At 40.9% G+C, this 21,025-nt stretch overlaps 1 protein-coding gene across 3 annotated transcripts in view; it reads left to right on the top strand.

Moving 5' to 3' along the window:
- The first annotated feature begins 891 nt into the window (after positions 1-891).
- Positions 892-21,025, top strand: part of DENND1B (DENN domain containing 1B) — a 245,469-nt gene continuing 225,335 nt past the window's right edge. Inside the window, exons 1-2 of one of the 3 annotated variants that reach the window (XM_048860503.2) lie at positions 892-1,534; positions 4,818-4,882. In XM_048860503.2, the coding sequence (XP_048716460.1) occupies positions 1,518-1,534; positions 4,818-4,882 (82 nt within the window). In that variant the 5' untranslated portion in view covers positions 892-1,517. The remainder of the gene's footprint in view (positions 1,535-4,817; positions 4,883-21,025) is intronic. The other 2 variants (XM_048860501.2, XM_048860502.2) reach the window with 2 other exon arrangements.

Raw genomic sequence — 21,025 nt, 5'->3', positions numbered from 1 at the left:
ATCTCTGGCATAAGATCTCCCCTGGAAGCAAATGCCAGTTGCACCTGTTTATGGAAAGGCTATCTATAGCCCAACAAAAGACTCTGATTCAAATTCTGCTTTTACCTACATGCTTGCTGCTCCATCTGAAGTCAAAGGAATCTGTCCCTTAGAAAGTAGGAAGGCCCTAATTTTGAAAATACACAGGAATAACTTTGTGAATAGCTGCATTGAGTTCAATGGGACTACTGGCATGCATAACTGTTTGCAGGATTAGGTTCTTGTGTATGCCTTTTCTGTTGTTCTTTTCCTCTGAAGGCTCTTCCTGGTGTGAAGGCCTAGATCCTGAAAGCTGAACCATATGAGCAGACCCATGGATCTGCTTGCAGGATCTGGGCCTTCCTAATCTGTAAAGACCAAATACTGCAAGACATGTTTAACGTTGTGCGCTGTGAAGAGTTGCATTGACACCAGACTCTTTCAAATGGGAATATTTGCAGTGAGTAAAGGTAGGAATATACTTAAATCTTTGCGTGACTGGAGCCTAGAGGATGAGTCTTTGGCTTAGGGAGCCAGCTTTCTGGTTGGGAGAGAGTAGAGCAGCCACCTCTGCTTTACTCTGGATTAATGAAGGCATTTCTAAAAAGTCCCCCTTTCTGTGGGGATGAAGGATTTTGCAATGTGCTTTAGTAATGAGATATTTTAAATATCTGACACAACATTTTATTTCCCTTTCCCTCTTCATTTGGTGTGTGTGTAAATGGGAACTCCACTCCTCTAAACCTGTAACAACCTGAGAACCCAGCATGAAGGCTTTGGGGCAATGAGGTGAAAAAAACCAACAATTTAGCTGTCTGCATGTTTTTCTTTCTAAACGCCTGATGGAGGAACAGTGCCCAGTGGTGGGTTTTGGGTTTTTTTTCCCCCTCGGTCTAGGGAAGCGTTAATTATAACGAAAGGAGAAGTTGAGGCGCCTCTCGGGGTGTTTAGAGGAAACGTGCAGGGCTGTGCTGGACGGGAACTGGACAGCCCCCATAGGGGACACAACGAGTCAGAGCTTTTGGAGCCGCACCGTGGGTCAGGCCGTGGAGCCGGGCCCCTGCCCTGTGCCTCCGAGCGCCGTCAGCGCGGGCTTGGGGCCGGGCCCCTAGGGCAGAGGCTACTGCAGCAGGCCCGGGGCCGCTGCGGGGACCGGGCAGCCTACACCCCGCAGCGTGTCCGCGGAGCCGTTCAGTCCCGTCCCCCCGCGGCAGAGCCGCCCCCAGGCCCCGCGCAGGTGACACTCGGCCACCGCCGAGCTTCCTGCTTCCCAGAAGGTGCCGGCGCCGCGGCAACAGGAACTGAGGCTGGGAGGAGGCGGTGCCGCCGCTCCCCGCCGCGCTCACGGCCCGAGCCGGGGGAGCGGAGCAGCCATGGGCCACCGCCAGCAGCCGCTGTAACCTCCCCCGGGGCCGGCGCGTCCCTCCTTTCCCTACCGGCCGGGCGAGGTGTTTCCCCGCGGGGGCGCGGAGCGGCCGCCCGGGGCCCGAGATGTGACCATGGACAGCAGGATCAAGTGAGTGCCGGCGGCGGGGCAGGCAGGGGGAGCGGCGCGGGGGCTGCTCGGCGGAGCGGGGCGGCCGAGGCGGCTCTGGGGGCTGCGCTGGAGGGAGAGGGGAGGAGGGACTAGGCCTCAAAGCCTCCCCCAGCCTGGCGGGGTGTGGGGCAGGGGCCTGGCTCTGCGCTGGGCACGTACGGGGGCGGCTGAGCAGAGACCCTTGGCACGACAGGAGCGGGGCTGTCACGGCAGCCCACACGGCAAATCCGCCCCTTCCCCGCAGGTGTGACACTGGCAGCCTCAGAGTGAACAGCTGGTGGCTCCCCACCCAGTTCTCCATCCCCCGTGGAGACGCCCTGCCATGAATCCTGCAGCCCGCCCCACAAGGGGAGCTTGTCCACCCTCTCTGCCTTATCATCCTTTATTCCCAGGGAGAGACTGTAGAACCCACACTCTGTCTCTGTCAAAATGACCCCCCTCAATCATCAGAGACTGTTCTACCTGCACCTTAAAGTGAGCCCCACTGGCTAAATCCTTCATCACCAGAGGATGAGATAAAGGTACACAGAGATTTATAATAATCTTCATCCCAGTGAGGGAGTGCCCCACAAGTGGGAGAATTGACAGGCCATTGTTTCTGTCTCTGGGCTCATACACATCATAACTAGTCTTCACAGAAAGACAGTGCCAGCCTAAGGTTTGGTACCTACTAAACATCTCAGAAGAATGGCCATGATGACTTGTTTGGGTGTTAGGTGGATTACAAAACCAATTCTGAACAAACTTTTACGCTTCTTCTTTTTGTCTATTTATTGTCTCTTTGGATCTATTGCCAATAAATGGTGATTTTTAAAAAATATTCCAGCTATTTTACTTGACTGTCATATTTGAGAAAATTACAGGCGAATGAATCCTGGTTTTGAGGAACAGCTACAAAAATAGTGTGTAAAACTAGTAACATCAAAACAGAGGTTGTTTATAAACATTTCTTCTAAGGAATCTAACAACATCTCTTTATTGGATTATTGAAGAAAATTACTGTTTTTCAAGACGTTAAGAGAATAATTCTACCTCGCGAGAATGTTAGTGTAACCCTGATGTGTTGACAAACTTTGATGAAGTAAATTTTCTGTGATGGTTTGAAGCTACTTGCCCATTGTAAGGAGTCCCATTGATTTCCTTAATTCAGTAATTGACGAGAGGTTAAATCTGTATTTTGTAAACTGACAGTAATCTATATTTATGATGAATAAGTGTGCTGCTATTTAATAGTTATAATAGAAATGAAAGCCAGCCTGACATATATCAGACTAGTTAGACATATTTCTTGACACTTCTAAGTCTAAGTAACACCTTCTGTGTGGGAGGTGAAGAGTAAACCTAGAACTTTTCTGTGGAAGCAGACTTTGTGGTGGTGTACTGAAGGAAGCAAACACGTTTTCACATGTAAATTCAAGAAGTTGAGCTCTGAAGTCCTAATCCTGTATTTGAGACACGGTTTTAATGGAAATGAACATGTTAAATCCAGCATTCTGATTTTCCACTCCTTCTTTAAGGAAGGGGGAAAATGAGCCAAAAGAGCAAACACATACCTAGTTTAAATTTCATTTAACCCTTTTATGGTAGAGGGATTCCACTCTTCTCACTACAGGCTGGGTTCTTACAGCTCAGTTTTGTCCTCATTTAAACGAGTGCAACTCTGATTAGATTCATTCTGATCTTGCTAGCTGAGGGGAGAAAAAATGGATCATTTTCTTTTCTGTTACACTCCAGTAAATTTCTAGTAGTCTGGATTTACACTAGTGTAACTGAGAGCAAAACTTAGACAAAAACAAAACTAAAAACCCCATAAGAGCAGAACTAGCTCATTCAGGATCCTCCTTTAAGATTTTCCAATTGAATAATTTGAAAAGTGATGCAGGGAAGGAATATGATGTGGGAAGATATGTGACTGTTACTCAGAAATGCGATATCTCAGTCTTAATATAAATGCATATCATCAATACTTGGTGACAAAATAAATGATAGAAAACTCATTAAGTAACTGGTGACCTGTGAAAGTTTCCTTCCAGTCCAAAATCCCTCTAAAACTTTTTTAAAAAAACTTGTATTGAACTATCAATATGTGATATATGCATCATTTTAGATTTATATGCATCATTTTAGAAACCTGGGGCCCACTCTTGAATTCCTTACTTGTGAAAAACTGCTGACTTCTGTAGGCATTTTACTCAAGAAAAGAGTTCAAACCTGGGCCCTTTATGTGGTTACTTAGATAAATAATTGTTATGGTGGAGGTTATAATATTTGCTTTTACTATAAATGGCAGATTGCTCATCAGAATGAGAATTTAAATAACTCAGAATGGTAAAAATAAATTAAGGGTTTCTTCTGAACGTAACATAATAAATCAAGAAATTACTGAAATGTATGAGTTTATTCTTGGTCAGAGAATGTTGTATAATAATGGTACTCACGTGTGGCTGTTTGGTTCAAATAATTATTTACATTTAGGCTAGGGTTGGGTAATGAGCTATCAGACAACATATGCAAATATAATTCATAATTACTGGATTAATATTTTCTCACTAGTTGAATTGTTGTGTACAGGATTCAATCCTTAAACGTGCCAATGGCAGTAACTTCTGAAGGAGATGGTACGGTGACTGTCAAGTTTCAGTTGGTGACCAAATATATTAAAAAAGATAAATGTGTTAATGGCTCAGTTTGCAGGAATTAAGATGGAAGCCTAATCCTGGTTCACTTTCTTCATAATTTAAAAACAGAAGTGGTTCAAACTGGCGAAGTAAAAAAGGCTATCAGAGAGGCCCAAACTGATAGATAATAGAGAAACTAGCAGCATTTTTTCCGTCTGTAAAGTTCAGTTTTGTAAAGCAAACTGTCAGCAAGTTTAAAATTGTATTTACTTCAACATGACTTTCTAAAATGGGGTAATGACACAATGAAATAACTGAAGAGCTCTCAAACATATAAAACTACGATTTATCAGTGTAATCACAGAATTTTGATTGTTTTAACTATCATCTAATTCTTGTTTCTGTTGCCTATTCTTTTTTGAAAAGTGTGTGAATATATTAAAGGATGTGAAGAAAAATATGACTTCTGAAATCTTACAAAACATCCAAATAATTGAGATTCTTTCTCTCATTTTCTAGTGTCAAATGGAGTGGATAGGATATAACATTATGGACACTGTAGAGAAGGCTTGATAATCTAGATCAGTGTTTTTCGGTTTGTGACATATGTATGACTAATCAATTGACTTGTTTTTTATTTCCAGGGAAAATCCAGAAAGTACATTTGATTTGGTACTCAAGGTAAAATGCCAGGCTTCTGAAAATGAAGGTAATGTACTCCAACTGTTGGCATTTATTTATAGAAACTAGGGACACAAATGATCTTATTCAATTATTTAGTCCACGTACCCTCTATTTTGTCACCTCATGCTTTGAAGTGTTGATAATGTGAAATTCTGTTAGTGCTCACTGCTATTATTCCAATTAATTTTTTCAGTTATTAATATTCTGATGATAGAAGGGGCAAGCATTTTCAGCAGTTTATTGTTGATATTGTGGTTTGTGTTACATACTTATACCATTTTAATTCCTATAATCTTTCATTCCATAAAATGTAGATTTAATAAGTCATGTCATTTTAGTGGTATGTCTCAGAACTGGGCCTTGAGTACTTTGATTTCTCCTTTTGTCTCTTTGGAGCTTTTCTCTTAACAATCACTGTTGAAAGAAAGAAAGAAAGAAAAGAAAAAAAAACTAAGTAGCAGAAAATAACTTTTACTGTAGCAATTTTGGAATGGTGCAAATGTTATTGTGAGCTGACTTGAATTGGTATTAGCAATTAGTTTCACACTCCTACAAGCACTCTGGTGAAAGAGATATGGTGCTGCAGGAGTACTAACAAGATCACAATCCTAATCAGTTATCTGAGCAAGTCTTTTGGTTGCAACTTGCATGTAGGAAAACATGTAACTTCTCAGGTTGAAGTTAAAGTGCTGACTAGAATTGTGTGGAATTTCTAATGAGGGACTCAACAAGAATGATGGCATATGACTAGTTTTACATCTTTTAGGACATCAGTATGCCCCCTTGACTTTATTTCCTATTGATTTTTCTTGCTTCCCATATTTTTCCTTGTTCACTTATTCTCCATCACATCCTCTTCTTTCAAGCACACTGCTGTATTCCCTATTCTAATAATTTTCCTTAACCCTTCCAGCCTCTCTAACTGCCAGTGTATATTCTTCCTCCCATTCATACCCAGGCTTCTTGAATTTATTGTCTTGCCAATGCCACAGCTCCTCTACTCTGACTTCCTCTTGGATCCTCTCTGCATGGTAGTTCCCATCCATTTCACTCTCATGCAATTACCTTCATCGAGGCAGGATATTATATTCCGTTCCTGGTCAAGTTCTTGGGTGACTTCTTTATTTTTATCTTCCTTGACCGATCAGTTTCCTTCACACAGTTGGCTACGCTCGCTCCTTGACTTGCTCTCAGTGCTTTTATGGTTCTCTGTGGGTTTGGCTTTTCTTGCTCTCTTAATTGCTCCTCTTAGCAATTCCCATAGTGGCAACTTTCTGGTCATCTCCCATTCTCTTCCTCTTTCGCTATACTCTCTCCCTTGGTAACTCTCTGTCCATTCTCATATCCTGAATGATAATGAGACCCAGATCTCTCTCTCCACACCTGATCTGTCTCCCATGATCTGTCTTTGCTTTGTGACTGTCTATCTGACATCTTTTTTTGGACGTCCAGCCATATTTCAGCTCATCTTCCCCTTCATCCAGGCTTGCAACTTTCATGTCATATTCAGTTTCTTTCTCCCCAACATATAGTCTGCCAATTAATCCGTCTGGTGCTTCCTCTCTGATATCTTTAAAATCTGTCCCTTCTCTATTCCTACTGCCAGAAGCTTGATCCATGCTCTTGTCATCTCTTGCTTTGATTACTACAGCGTCTTCATTTCTGACCATGATTCTTATGTCGTATCCTTTAAGTTTACCCAGTGTGCTGTTACCAGAAATGTTTGCCTCACCTACAGCTCTGTGATATCTGCATGGTCAAATCATACATTGGTGTTCAGTCCCCTTTTGCATCAAATTCAAACTCCTTATACTCACCTTCAGGACTGCAAGGCTTGGCTTCTGCTTACATCTCAACACTAGTTTCTTGGCACTTCCCCAGCTCTCACTGTGTGTGCTATTTCAGTTCATCTTAATGCTCCTTTGGTTGTCTTCTGCTACAAGAGACTGTGTGCCTTTTCTCATGAGCCTCTTCTATATGGAGTATGCTCATGGCCCTGTGTGCCAGGCTGTTTTGCTCTTCTCATCTTCTCAAAACACTCCTCAAAACATATTTTGGTTACTCTTCTATTCCTGTCCTCACTCCCAAATCTTCACACATTAATAAGTTTTTTTTAAAAGGAAGCAACTAGATGGGTTCTTACCAAGTATATATTTTGATTTCTATTCCATATAGGTTCATATATCACCCTCATCACCATAGAATATGAACATTTGACAAGTGGTGCATTAAGCAACATGACTAACATCTGTGTGGTTCAGTCTCCCTCTCCCCAGAAGGAGAATTGTGTGTCCAGTGTAGTGGGGCTTTTTGGTAGGGTTTGGTAGATGTGATTATCCATTGTTCCTGACAGAGTTCATTTCACATTCTCGGAGCAGTCCCTAAGAAAGCTTGATCCCTTGCACAGATGAGCTTTACCTGTATGGTCCCAAGTTTTGTTGTACCTGTTGTGGCGGTCTTTTAGATATGCTTGGCCCAGGCCTTAATGCCGGGAAGCAAAAGACAGAGACTTTGAATTTGACTCACTATTTTATGAGGAAACTTTCGTAAAGAGCAGAGGACAGGTTTGTTGTTTTCACAGTAGCCTGTGTGGTGAGGTGGTGATGTGCTACAGTGTTCTGTACAAGCTGGGATTTCCTATGTGCTGAAGACTTCATGCCCAGCTATATTGTATTGCGATTGTCCAGATAGGAGATGAAAAAGATATGAATAAATGAGGTCAGGGCACCATCCACTATGATGGGATGGAGTCTTCTAGACAGCTAGAGATGTTGGAAAGCATCACTTGTGGATGATGCTATGTGAGCTCTTAGCATCAATGAGCAATCCAGGAACCACCACAAAACTCCCAGCTGAACTGATGAATGATGTGGTGTGCGCCTTCCACCAAAGGAGACTGCACTTTGGGTGCAGACTCTTCAGAGTGCTTTCTTCTGCCCATCTCTGTCTTGCATGGGTTGAACTTCAGCCAGCTGTTTTTAATCCATGAGCGGAGTCCAGTGCTTGGATGAGATGTTTGATGTTGAGTGGTATGGTCCTGTATGGTGATGTATAGGTAGAGCTGTGTCATCTATGTATTGCTGGCACGTAAGTCTCTAGTTTCGTACCAGTTCGCCCAGTGGCTGCATGTTGATCTTGAATAGGACTGGAGAGAGAAATGAGCCTTCTGAAATATCACAAGTGAAAGGTCTAGTGGCTGAGGTGCAGTTCCCATCACCATTCTTAGGGTGTCACCTGTATATTATAATTTTCATCTTTCCATACTCTGGGCATCACATTAGATCACAAACGCCTCGGGGCAGGGACCTGTCATCGTGTTTGCCTGTAGCATAGTGAGTACAATAGTAGTGTGTCAAATAAATACATCTGAGTATTAAGACTGGATTTATTTAAGGAATTATTGTACATGTAAAAAGAGATGAATGTGTAATTTCTCTAACACAGCTTTAAAAACTGAGCACAGGTTTGTTTTACTAAACAGGGAGCTTTCCAGGTCGGTTTATTATAAGGCTAATAAATTTGACAGTTACACTGTATTGGAAGACTTGCCTTTAAACAGATTTTCATGCTATGATAATGTTTTGAATATATAATATATCAAAACAAGGTCCATTCACCTGTTTCTTTGCTCTTGCCCCTTTCTTTCCCATGAAAGAGAATTGTGTTTAAATAGGGACTTTCTCGCATCCCATCTGCTTCTTGTACTTGATCCTGCAGTGAAGTCATGGTTGAATCTGTGGCATCACTGTCATCACTGTTACTGTGGAAGTATCACAAGCACAGAATTATGATCTCCCTGCATGAGTGAGCAGCAGGAGAAGTTGAGTGAGGAGGGAGAAAGACCTTAATTTGACCCATATATCTTTTTAAGATTTTCATTTCAAGTTTGTCCTAGAGTGAGCTCCTCTTTTAGATTTTTCTGCAATTTGTTTAACCACCCTTTGTTGGCTGTGCTACAGTTCAAACAAACAAGTAAAAACTAGTATATCCCTGCTGTGTCTGACTATAAATAAGCTAGTATTTTTAAATAGGATGCTGCACACCTGTACCAGTTTGTTTGTGATGTGACACACAGAAATTAGCACTTTCCAAAGATGAGTTTTGACAGCTGAACATTTTTAAATAACCCCTAAAATATAACATCTTTTTTTGGAAACAGGCCTGACAACCTTGAAAGTGTTTTTTTTCAGATATAGCTGAGCAAATACACAAACAGTGTCATAGGATTTAAATAAACTGTGAGATTGGCTTTGAGGAGTAGTTGAATGATTAAAATTTATTGCTTCTATAGCCAAGAGTAAAATCCAATAAATAAATAAAATCCAAATGCATGCTATTTTAATTAATTGAAAACTTAATTCAATTAATACAATAGAAACTCAGAGTTATGAACTAACCAGTCAACCACACACCTCATTTGGAACCGGAAGTATGCAATTAGGCAGCAACAGAGACAAAAAAAAAAGCAAATACAGTACAGTGTTAAACATAAATACTAAAAAATAAAGCAGCATTTTTCTTCTGCATAGTAAAGTTTGAGAGCTGTATTAAGTCAATGTCAGTTGTAAACTTTTGAAAGAACAACCACAGCATTTTGTTAAGAGTTACTAACAACCTCCATTCTCGAGGTGTTCGAAACTGAGGGTCTACTGTACAATTGAGAAACTCAAAATAGCAGTATTTGATTGACTATGGACCTTTGTTTCAACCTTCATCATTTCACTTCAGGAAATACTTCTAGTATTTATTTTGTTAGGGGGACAATGTATTTTCTGATGATGTAAGAATACAGACACAGAAAAAAGGCCTTAGCTAAGTTGGAGTATGTTGCATGTTACACTTTCAGCAGGGCTAACACTCTTGCTTTTGCCCAATAACTCAGAAAAGTGATAAAGGACTTTACAGTATATAATTGCATTTGAAACTAAATGTTAAATTTATCAGATTGAGATAAATTCTAGTAGATCATCCACAGGTAAGAAGCTCTGTTAAATCTAGGTCTACCTAGCCAATGGGAAAAGTTTGATGGCCTCATAATGGGGTCAAAACTGTGTTAGTATCAACTAGGGGTAGCTCGATTAGCACATGTTAGCTGATCACTGTGGATGGGCATTTCCCCTCCCCCCAAGATACATGTTAAGACAGAGTTCATAAAAATTAGACTAGTTTATGTGCAGCATGATTTTCTGCATGGGCCAAGAGAACAGTGCTAACACACTCTAGCAGCAATGAGGCTGTTGCTTGTATGTTTGAAGTGCAGTGTGAACATGGTTCTGCAGTAAATAGAGTAGACATGTTTACTTTATTTCTTAGAAAACTGCAAGATTGATTATTTCTGTCAGCATGTCATACCTTGATTTATTTGGCACATTTAAAAAAAAAAAAAGCATATGGCAGTAGAAGAAACATTTTTCAGCTGGCATTCTACATTCAGTTATCACTTGTAGAAACAAGGCACAGTTCGAAACCTGTCATTAATATTGTAGAATCTGGTTTGTTCGTTATATTATTCTAAGTAATGGTGTCAGTCTTCAGAATTTTATTTTTTTAACTTATATTCCAGTGTTTTTTGGTCTTCTGTCTGGTAAAAGTGGCATGCAGTGTGTCCTTCTGCAACTTCCTCACAGTGGTAACTTGCACATGGCTGTTGTTTAGTTATAGCTGAGCTGCTACATTGAAACAAACTTTCTCTCTCTCCCTGGAGACCTTCCTTCATTTGAAGGTTATATGCTGCAGAAGCACCTTTTACTGTCATACCTTAGTGTAGAGGTTTGCTCATAGCTTAATTGAAGCTGTCTATTTGTTCACATCATTTTATTATTAAAGACAAACAGATTTTTCACTATATTAATTTTACTGAAATGTAGCACAATAGGCAATAAAAATATGCTATTTTGAATTGGAAAGTCAGCAGGCCACACAAGTTCTATGGACATGATAAGCTTTGAACTGTTGCATAGCAAATAAATTCCTTGAACTTGACCTCCAGCATATATATCTCTAGTAGATATGGTCTCTAAACCATTCTTCTCTCACTCCTTGAGAAGAATGTGACTCAAGTTGACCCTTTTCTGTTCAGGTGACAGTAAACCAATTTCCACCCTGGTTCTCTCACCCTGTATGCTAAGTTTGAGATGGTAAAAGGGGCCCAGAGTCCTTTAGGGGCATGAGGCTCCTGACGATATGCTGTTTTAACCGTTCAAAAATCTTCTATAAACCGAAATAGGTCTAGGAGTATGCGATTTTTAGAAGAAGTTGCTTTAACAGTATAGATTACTTAGTTTAGCATTATTAATTCCAGTAACATAACTTCTTTTAGTAGGGAGCTATGTCCAAAGGTTATATCCTCAAAGGATATCCTTAAATGTTTCTTTTCCTGTCTTAAGAATCAGTTGGGATCCACTGAACAGTGTTAAATGCTGACTGTCTTTTGTTCATTGTTTGTACAGCACCTAGCACAGTGTATTTCGGACTGATTTAGGCACTACAATAATACACATAATAAATACAAATAATGTTAGTAAACCCAGGAGATTTGTGTACTCTTTATTCCAAGTGATGTTTGCTTGGAAAAGACACATTCAAAAATAATGAAATTGTGCAAATCTCTAATTAAAATGAATTTTAATATTAAGTGAAATGGTTAGTTTCACTATGGTCAGGTCTACACCAAAAAGTTAAATTGAACTATGTGGCTCAGAGGAGTGACAAATCCCTGGCTGTGATGATTTAGTTGGTGTTGGTCCTGCTTTGAGCAGGGGTTTGGACTAGATGACCTCCTGAGGTCTCTTCCAACCCTAATCTTCTATGATTTTTTGAAAAATTCACATCCCTGAATGACATAGTTAAGCTGACCTAGTCCCTGTTGTAGACAGCTCTAGGTTGATGGACGAATACTTCCTATACTGTTGATCTAACTACCACCTCTCAGGGAGGTTGGTTAACTATATCGTTGTAGTGAGTGGCTACACTGAGCAATTCAGCTGTGCTGCTGTATTGTTTTAAGTGTAGACATAGACTGAGATCCCAATCCTGCAAGCAGTGAAATGCAGGTGGAAATCCCTATTGAATTCAGTGGGGTTCTGCACCAGAGTCTATGTTCATGGAGCTGCTTGCAGGATTGGGGTCTGCGTGCTCTGTTTGTTGGTATGTTGTCTTCCTCCCACTGCACAGAGCTCTTCATTAACCACAAACACTGTGGGTGTAACGTGCTGATCAGATAACTGTTTTCCTCTTCCTTTTCAGAGCATGACTGAAGTCTGATAAAAAAGCTAGTTAGATCAATGTAATGCACCAAGCAATCTGTAGTAATTTTGTTTTTTCAAAATACTTGAAAAATTCAGTAGAATACCCCGTTATTCTTCAATACGGATATGTTTAACTGCTGGTTTTCAAGTGGTGGGGTACTAAAGAGACATTTACCTTCAAAAGTACTGATCTCTACATTTTTAAAATTGTCTGTGGCAGAAAGGTGAATAAAAAGCAGCCACACACTTGTCCATTGCTATCAATTAATTTGAAATAAGTTTACTGTTGAAAAATGTATTTGAACACTTTCTTAGCAGTGTAATTACTTGAATGTATAGGTTATTATAAGACTTAACCAAATGGCTATCAATATAAACATAATAGGTGCTTCAAATAAAGATTAAATACACAGTGTTTTATTAAAAAAAAATTAAGGCTTTGTTTGCCCCAATATGATGTTGGAGAAAATGTTCTGTTGCACACAGGCCTAAAGTTGTATTATGTGGTACATCCCTCTTCTAGACTTGTGTAATCTTTATGATTCTTGCTTTAAGTACTGTAATTGGATACCAGCATTTAGGTGTATGACAGGTTTGCTTTTTAAAACTTGTATCCCTTTCACAAGTTTTTGAAGTTTTTTAGGTTTTCTTAAAAATTGTTTTTAGTAATATGGAGGAGTTGAGATTTTTTCATAGTTAGTCCTTAATTAAAATGTATGATGATGTTTGTGGTATTGTGAATACAGTATTGTGATGCTGCTTGTGGTAGCAGGGTGCTATAGACAATGGCAACAAAGCATTTTTGTATATGGAGTTTAGGTGTGCATGTTTGGACTTGTTACAGAAGAAGCAGTAAGCTGAATGTGATTATCTGTAAAAATGTTTACCCAAAATATGCAATATTTGCTGCAACATTGACATAACTGTAAGTGCATGTTGAAAATTCACTTTAGTTACAACAAATAAAAAGGGTTATTTAATTGTGGATCTATCATTATGAATATTTATATCAGGACTTAATATTCTAGGAGATTCATATGAGTCATTTGTTACTATAGTTTAAAGTGAAGGTACCTTTTCCACTGCATGCATCCGATGAAGTGAGCTGTAGCTCACGAAAGCTTATGCTCAAATAAATTTGTTAGTCTCTAGGTGCCACAAGTACTCCTTTTCTTTTTGCGAATACAGACTAACATGGCTGCTACTCTGAAACCTATACCTTTACCTGTAATTTATTGACAGTGTAATTATAGCCATATCTAAGATGAGTTCCACTTCCCTTTAAGGGTTTCTTTTAATTTCCATTATTGAATTTTACAAACATAATGTGACTTGAAAAAAAAAAAAGTATTTACTTGTAACCTGGTTCCTTTACAGTTGTTCTTAACAGATTAGGAGGATAGTTAACAAATCCTTTGTTTAATGAAGTATTACACAAACTTTTTTTTTTTATCACAAAAGCAGATGAATTGTGTCTGAGATTGTGCAGTATTTTCTAAAACCAAAGAATGATATCCATATTGAACAATCTCAAGAATACAGACCAGAGGTGGTCTAATATTTGTCTCATGTACACCACCAGGAATGCTGTCAGCAGGTTACAAATCATAATGATCTCATGAGTATTTTTTTTAAATTCCAGTGACATCTAAGTGGGTTAATATTTATTTTACTGAATTTTCATTTATTTAGTCTGAAAGTTTTTAAGGGTAGGAACTAAGTCTTCCCATATGTTTGGACAGTACCTACCACATTGTGGGTGCTATAGGAATACAAATAATAATTGAATTTTTTTTTCAATTTACCTTTTAGGACACAGATTGGTGGCTTGGCCCCTTTCACCCTTTCCTTTCCCTTTGACAGGAGTTTGGAGAAGGGAGGAAGTTTGTAGGGCCCACCCTCTCTTCTTCATCAGGAGTAATCAAGGGGATGGAAAATTGCTACTGTGCTCTCTTATTTTCTACAGCGCTCTTCCCTCAGCCAAGATTATTCTTGGATGTGTGTGTCATGGTGGGAGTGGGGGAGCTGGGAGGAGACATAGGCTAGAGAAGCTATTTATCGTACCCAGCCCTCATTCTCCACTTTGGAGAAGAGGTCTTTGGGGGAGGGTTGACTCCATGTTTCAGCAGTTGTGGGAGGCCCAGCTGTACCTCACAGGCACCAACCATAGCAGATGTTGGGAGCAGGCTGTCTGACATGATGTTGATGGAGATGAATTATTACCTGAAGACATTTGCTATTGCCTGGCTGTATCAGTTTCTGCTAATGCCATATGCTATTTATAGATATGTGACCAGTTTGTAGGCAGTGGAATACAAGAAAAATATCTGATGGGTTAGGAAGCATAAATATTAATTTGCCATGAAAAGAACTATATTGTAGATTTTTAATAGGATTGCCAGTATGTATTTAAGTACATCAATACTAATATAAATGTGTGAGCCAAAGATAGCAAACTTTTATAAGTAGGGTCAACCTGTGTAAAACATGGCAGTTCTTGCTTTTTTACTGAAGTTGAATTTGTCTCATTTTAGTACTTGGATATCTGAGGTGACTCTGTTCATTAGCTAGCTTTTAAACTTCTGTGTTCAGAAGCATTAAAGAGTCTGACTGCATATTTTTCTCAGCTAGTGTTAGCATACTTCTCCCCTCCCACACACTGCACAGTCAATCTTAGAAAGATAGTCTTCTCTAAGTTGGACTTCATTCTTAGAGGAGAGTTGTTACGCTGATAGTACAGTACATTTGCTGTTAAAGTGTAACTTTAAAGGCCTCTCTTCCACTTTTGGTATGGACTTAAAATGTATTTTACTCTAACAATTTATGATGATTTTAAGCTTTACAAATCCTGTCTGCAGTCATAAGCCATCTCCCTCTGTCTCCCCACTCATTGAAGAGAGTGGAATGCCATGTTTCGTCTCTGATTGACAGAAGTGTTATTTTAATTTGTTTCTTTCCCAGCTCTGATATTGTCTGGTGATGTCCTAGGTGTGCCTATTGTAGAATTTTGTTGGGATAGGTAGTTCTATATATAAATCCAAAAAATAAATAAAATTATGCTTTTGCATTCTAAAAGTCACAAAAGAGACTACTATATAAGCTATTTTGCCAGTACAAAGTACTGAAGGGTGGTGTTTTTTCTTTAAATTTTTTGTCAAAGCAAATTAGTTCTTAAAGAACTTCATGTATATTAAGAGCAACTTGTGCATACTTACACTTGAAGATCAATGTATAAAGTAGTCTCTTTTTGCATAAGAGACCTTGTCTTGTGATAACCCCTTGATACGAAGAATCAGGATTCTCTGATGTAAATAATGTTCGTTGTTAGAAGCTTAGGTCTCCACACTCAAAGTAAACAACTGCTCTAACACTAAATTATTGGCTATAAACTTTTGCCCCTTTGCATTGACATTTGAAATAGAGAATTCTGGAATTGGATGAAAAGCCAAAGATTCTGAAGTTAACTCTGTATTAGGAATTTAGTAAGCTCTTTGAGTGGGAGGGACTCTATCTCACTATGAGTTTGCATACTGCCTAGCTCATTGGGACTTTGGTCTTGGTTAAAGCCTCCTAGATGCTATATATAAAAATAACTTTGAAAAGGTGTTAAGTATGTATATATGTATATTATGCCCATGGAAGCTTCAAGTGAGTTTCACTAAGCTTGAAGTGATGGGTGTTCTTAGGGAGGCAACATATTCTTGTACTGGGACTCAAGCAGTGGGAGTTAGGTGGTGTGGATTTTATTCCTGCCTCTGCCACTGACTTGAGTAAGGCACTTGATTTTTCTGGGTCATAGTTTCCTTATCTGTGATATTACTATTTCATTTCTTATTTGTATTACTGTAATGACTTGGAGCCCTAGTTATGAACCAGGACCCCACTGTGTTAGATGCTGTACAAACACAGAACAAAAGATGGTCCCTGCTGGAATGGGCATTTTTTTACAGGGCATCTGACCCTTTAAGGGAAGCTGGGCCTGGCCTCAACTGTGACTGATAAGAAGTCTGAGCTAGGAGATCGCTAAGGTGGTGATAAAAGCCAACAAGTGGTTTAGTTGGGGTGGAGAGCCGCAGAAAGCGGGTTGGCTCCTGTGGCAGGCACTGAAGCAGGGTCACTCTCAAGAGAGCAGCTGATAAGTGTGAACCTGTGGGCAAGAGGGAAGAGCTTCGTTTTTGTTTTCTACCCAACTTTCCTGAAAAATTCCTGGGTTTTGAAAAAAATATTCAGATTACTAAGTTTTTACCTGGATTTTGCAAGAGCTGGAACTCCCCAACCAGGTACCTCCCTGCAGAGTTCCTGCTGCATAGAGGCGGGTAACTGCTGGTAGGCGGCTGCTGCTGCAATGTAGGGAGCAACGGGGCAAGGAGCCAGGTCCTGGCAGCTAAGGGGTCCCTGCCCATCTTGCTTCCCTATCACCTGCCTCCCTGTCTGTCTTGCTTCCCCACTGCACAGTGGGGGAGTGAGATGGGTGGGAAACCAGGCAATAGACCCTGTTTACTTTCCCTGCTGGGCATAGCCACCTTCTGACCCTGGACCATCAGTGTGGCCTCACCTTTTCCCCCTACGCAAAGGGGTAGTGAGATGGGCAGGGAGCTGGGTTGCAGCAGCAGAGACCACCCAACCACTGCAGTGACATGCCCGCAGGAAGCAGAAGGATCCCCTCACTCCTCTGCCTGCTCCCTCCTGTGAGTACAGGGCACCCCAATCTCCTTGCCCTCTGCCCTTTTGTTTTTGTTTTTTTTACAGTTTTCACCCATTTAAAATTTTTTTAAATAAACATTTTTAAATTCCTGTGAAATTTTAAAAACCAAAAATGAAGGGATATATAGCCCCCTTCAGAAGATCCTTGTTCAGGGAAAAGAAGGGGTTTATATGTGGAACTTGCATTGAATTGTTTTATTATGAAGAAATAAAGCTGAAGCATTGTGAAAGAGCCTGACCCAGATTTTAGGTATGGTGTTAGTGTAACCCACACACCTTCTGGGTGAGGTGTTCTATCCCATCTAGTGGTAGTGAGACCACTCAGAGAGAGTTAAATGAGTCTGCTGTACAGCCTTAACTAGGAGTCAGTTGCCTTTTAGCTCATGCGGTACCTAGGTTCGATCCCGCCCACTGACAACCAGGGTCTGTCAGCGTTACATCAGTCCTTCCTAGACAGGAGAGGCAGGCAAGCAGCTTATACACACATTGCCTGCTTTTGTAAACAACTTCGTGATGCTCTGTTGAAAGGTGGTGATATTAATACCCTGTACTTAGTGAAGATGGGCCTAATCCAAAACTCTGGATCTCAGCATGCATACTTGAATTTAGGGCTTCAAAATTTGGCTGTGAATCAGATTTTTCCAAAGTTACCTAGATTCAGCCCATTATGAAGAGAAGCTCAGGTTGCAAACTTCTGTCTGAAAATGGCACTTTGGTTTGGGCAGTTATCTGTTATTTAGATTACATTCTTGTGAACTTTCCTTAGGTAAGGCAGGTCTGCACTGATCATCATAAGTAGGATGTTTCACTAAAGATCATAACCATGAGAAAGTCAGACAATAGGTTGAGTTACCACATAGTGATAGCTGCGGTACAGCAGTTTTCCCCGACATTCAAAATAGAAAATAACTGTTAGTAAATGTTAACCATTATAGTTCGGTTTATTGTACTGCAATTCAGTTCAGGGGTGACTGGCACTAGACATAAAGGATGATTAACAGTTCTGATCCTGCTTTCATTCTTCTAGACTCAGAATTCTAAATGTGTTTTGCATCTGACCCTAGATGTTACCCAAACCAAGAGCATTTGTTTACTCTGTTTGTTCTACTGGTTGAATCTCTGTTAAAACTAACCCATATTTTGCAAACCCCCACTGCTGTTAGATATAGCATCAGAATTTTGCCTTTGAAAAAGGGCAGAGATGTTCATGTTTATTTGTTTTTCTTTTTCACAATGTACAACATGTTGATGATATAGGCCTGCTCAGCGTGATGCACCTGAATACCAAAATAACTTTGTTGTGATATAGGAATTAAAACTGGAATGTGGAAACGGAGCATAAATCTATTATAAAGCACAGGAACGTAGTCCGTCAAAAGGAGGAAAGGAAACAGCAACATTTTAAATACCTCTTTCTCTACTCTTCTTCCAGAGGAGGAATTCACAAATGCTAAAGAATGTTGATATGATGCATATCTGGTTTGTCTATTGCTACCATTCTTCAGACTAGAACCTCTTCATGTCCTACAGGCTAAGCTCCTTATTAGGTCCCTACTGATAGGCAAATCACACAGTGGGGTTACCAGTCCACTGCTTGTTGATGGTTGCGTGTGCTGCTGGTCCAGTGCTGGAGATAGTTACGGATGGGTGTCATTGCCAGGGCCAAATTAAGGCAATTCAGGGCTCTTGGCACACTTCAGATGTTGTGCCCAGGGTCCCCATCCTTATGCCATGGGCCTGCCCTTCCTTGAGGTGGCACAAGTTTAGAGTTAAGATGAACGGGGCAGTTCCCATCTCTTTGAAATATTATTTTTAGGTTGTGAGCAGACTCTCACACGGATCAGTTACACTTGTTTCACATTTTCAAGCTTTTTTATGCATCCATGAGAGCTAAAAACATGATGTTTTTAAAATGAATACTGAGCTTCTGATCTCATCTGCCTCTAGATCTGGGGCCCTAGAATGGGCCTATAGTGCCTATGACCTAATCTGGCTCTGGCCATTGCCGTGTACTGGATCGACATTCTGTGTGGTCTTTGTCCTCTTTCCTTTGCTCCCTAAGACTGTTTGTCTTTGCATTGTTTTTCTGAGTTTTCTTACAGCATAAAACAAAGAACAGTATAAAATACTGTTTTATGTTATAGTGACTATTTTATAATTACAGGTTTCAGAGTAACAGCCGTGTTAGTCTGTATTCGCAAAAAGAAAAGGAGTACTTGTGGTACCTTAGAGACTAACCAATTTATTTGAGCATAAGCTTTCGTGAGCTACAGCTCACTTCATCGGATGCATACTGTGGAAACTGCAGAAGTGAGCTGTAGCTCACGAAAGCTTATGCTCAAATAAATTGGTTAGTCTCTAAGGTACCACAAGTACTCCTTTTCTTTTTGCGAATACAGACTAACACGGCTGTTACTCTGAAACCTCTCTTTACAATGTGTATGATAATCAGGGTGGGCCATTTCCAGCACAAATCCAGGTTTTCTCACGTCCTCCCCCCCCCCCCCCCCCCCCAAAACACACACACACAGACTCACTCTCCTGCTGGTAATAGCTTATCCAATGTGACCACTCTCCCTACAATGTGCATGATAATCAAGGTGGGCCATTTCCAGCGCAATTATTATATAATTATAATTTTATAATTATCTTTGTATTTTTCTTATTCTGTTGTCACTGTTTGGTTTTTCCTCCCTTCATACAAAAATACATTAATTGCCTTTGTGATCAATAATAGGAGTAAATGAGGTTTATAAGCCAGTTTATAAGATGGTTCCTGGGGGAATTTTGCACCACTGTGCCTGTGCAGAATGTATGTCTCCCCACAGATTTCTTTGCTTCACCTCAGAAAAATAGTTTTCTGATGGAGAAGCAAAGGGAAGCCATAAGAGCACTCATGCAGTCCTCCCTAGCAGTATGTTTCATTTGCCCAGGGCAGCTGGCGAGAGGTAAATCACTGTGAGGCAGGAAGTGGGACAGGGGAAGACTTAGCTGGCGGCTCCTACCCTGAGCTGTGCTCAACTGCTAGTACCATCTGGGCTGCGGAAGATGGGACTTCTTTTTCCCTGCACAGCGTGCGTGCTGGGTCAGACCCACCTCCAGATTTTTCTCCAGGCTGCAGGAAGCTCTGCAAACTCCCTCACAGCCCGCTTTCTGCGCTCATCATTCCTCAGCTGCAGGGGGAGGGATCCTTGTACAAGGATCCACCATCTGCCCAACCCCTGTGCCTCCAGACCCTGTCATATCCAGACCCTCTTGCTGAGCCTTAATCCCCCCCCCTCACACTTAGAACTCCCCCTATGAGCCCCACTCCCCCTGCATCTGGACTACTCCAATGAGCCACCCGCACTGGGATCTCTACCCCAGCGAGCCCCAACTAGCTGCACCTGGATCCCCGCCCCACACCCCCAGCATCTGAACCCCCAACACCCAGACTCCCTGCCGAGCTCTATTCCCCTCCACACCCAGACACCGCCTCCTGCCCCACTGAGCCCAGACCACCTTCACCTGGACCGCCATGCAGAGTCCCATTACTGTTGTACCCAGAACCCCCCAACAAGCCCCTGTGCATCCAGATCGCCCTGCATGTGGATCCCCCATGAGCTATCCATACCCAGATTGCTCCACATAGAACCCTTTCAACCCACACTTGGATTTCCCACTAAGCCCCTCCACTCTTGGATCCAGCCTGCCCGCACCTGGCATTGAGGGGCAGGGCCCTGGGGTGTTTCTGGGGCAGGCCTGGTCCTTGCACTGTGTCAGAAGTTGTGTGCAGCCTCATTGCTGAGTCCATGTCTCTGGGGGCAGCTGTACAGTGAACTCCCATCTCTGTGCAGCCAGTGGCCTGTGCTCCCCAGTGCCATGCTGGAGCCTCCATGTTTATTTGACAAGTAACATTTGCAGAATTTTACAGAAATTTAAAATCTTGTGTGGTAGAATTTTTAATTTTTTGGTGCAGAATGCTCTCAGGAGTAAATAGTGAAGTACAAAATATTGTGCATCCTGTATAAAGAATAACTATTTTTCCCTTTTTTAAAGCTTTGTATTCAGAGGCTAGTATCCAGTGATTCATAGCCACTTTATGGCAGATCACATTTTGTTCCTAAACTAATAGATGCCTTTCACTTAATGGGAACAAAGAAAGTGATTAAGTGATATAGTTGTGGTGATCTATATCAGGCAGTATTGTTCCTAGCATTTAGAGTTGAGAATAGTAG

The sequence above is a fragment of the Caretta caretta genome, chromosome 8, assembly GCF_965140235.1.
Source record: "Caretta caretta isolate rCarCar2 chromosome 8, rCarCar1.hap1, whole genome shotgun sequence".
Taxonomy (NCBI): Eukaryota; Metazoa; Chordata; order Testudines; family Cheloniidae; genus Caretta; species Caretta caretta.
This window is presented reverse-complemented; position numbering and strand designations above follow the sequence as displayed.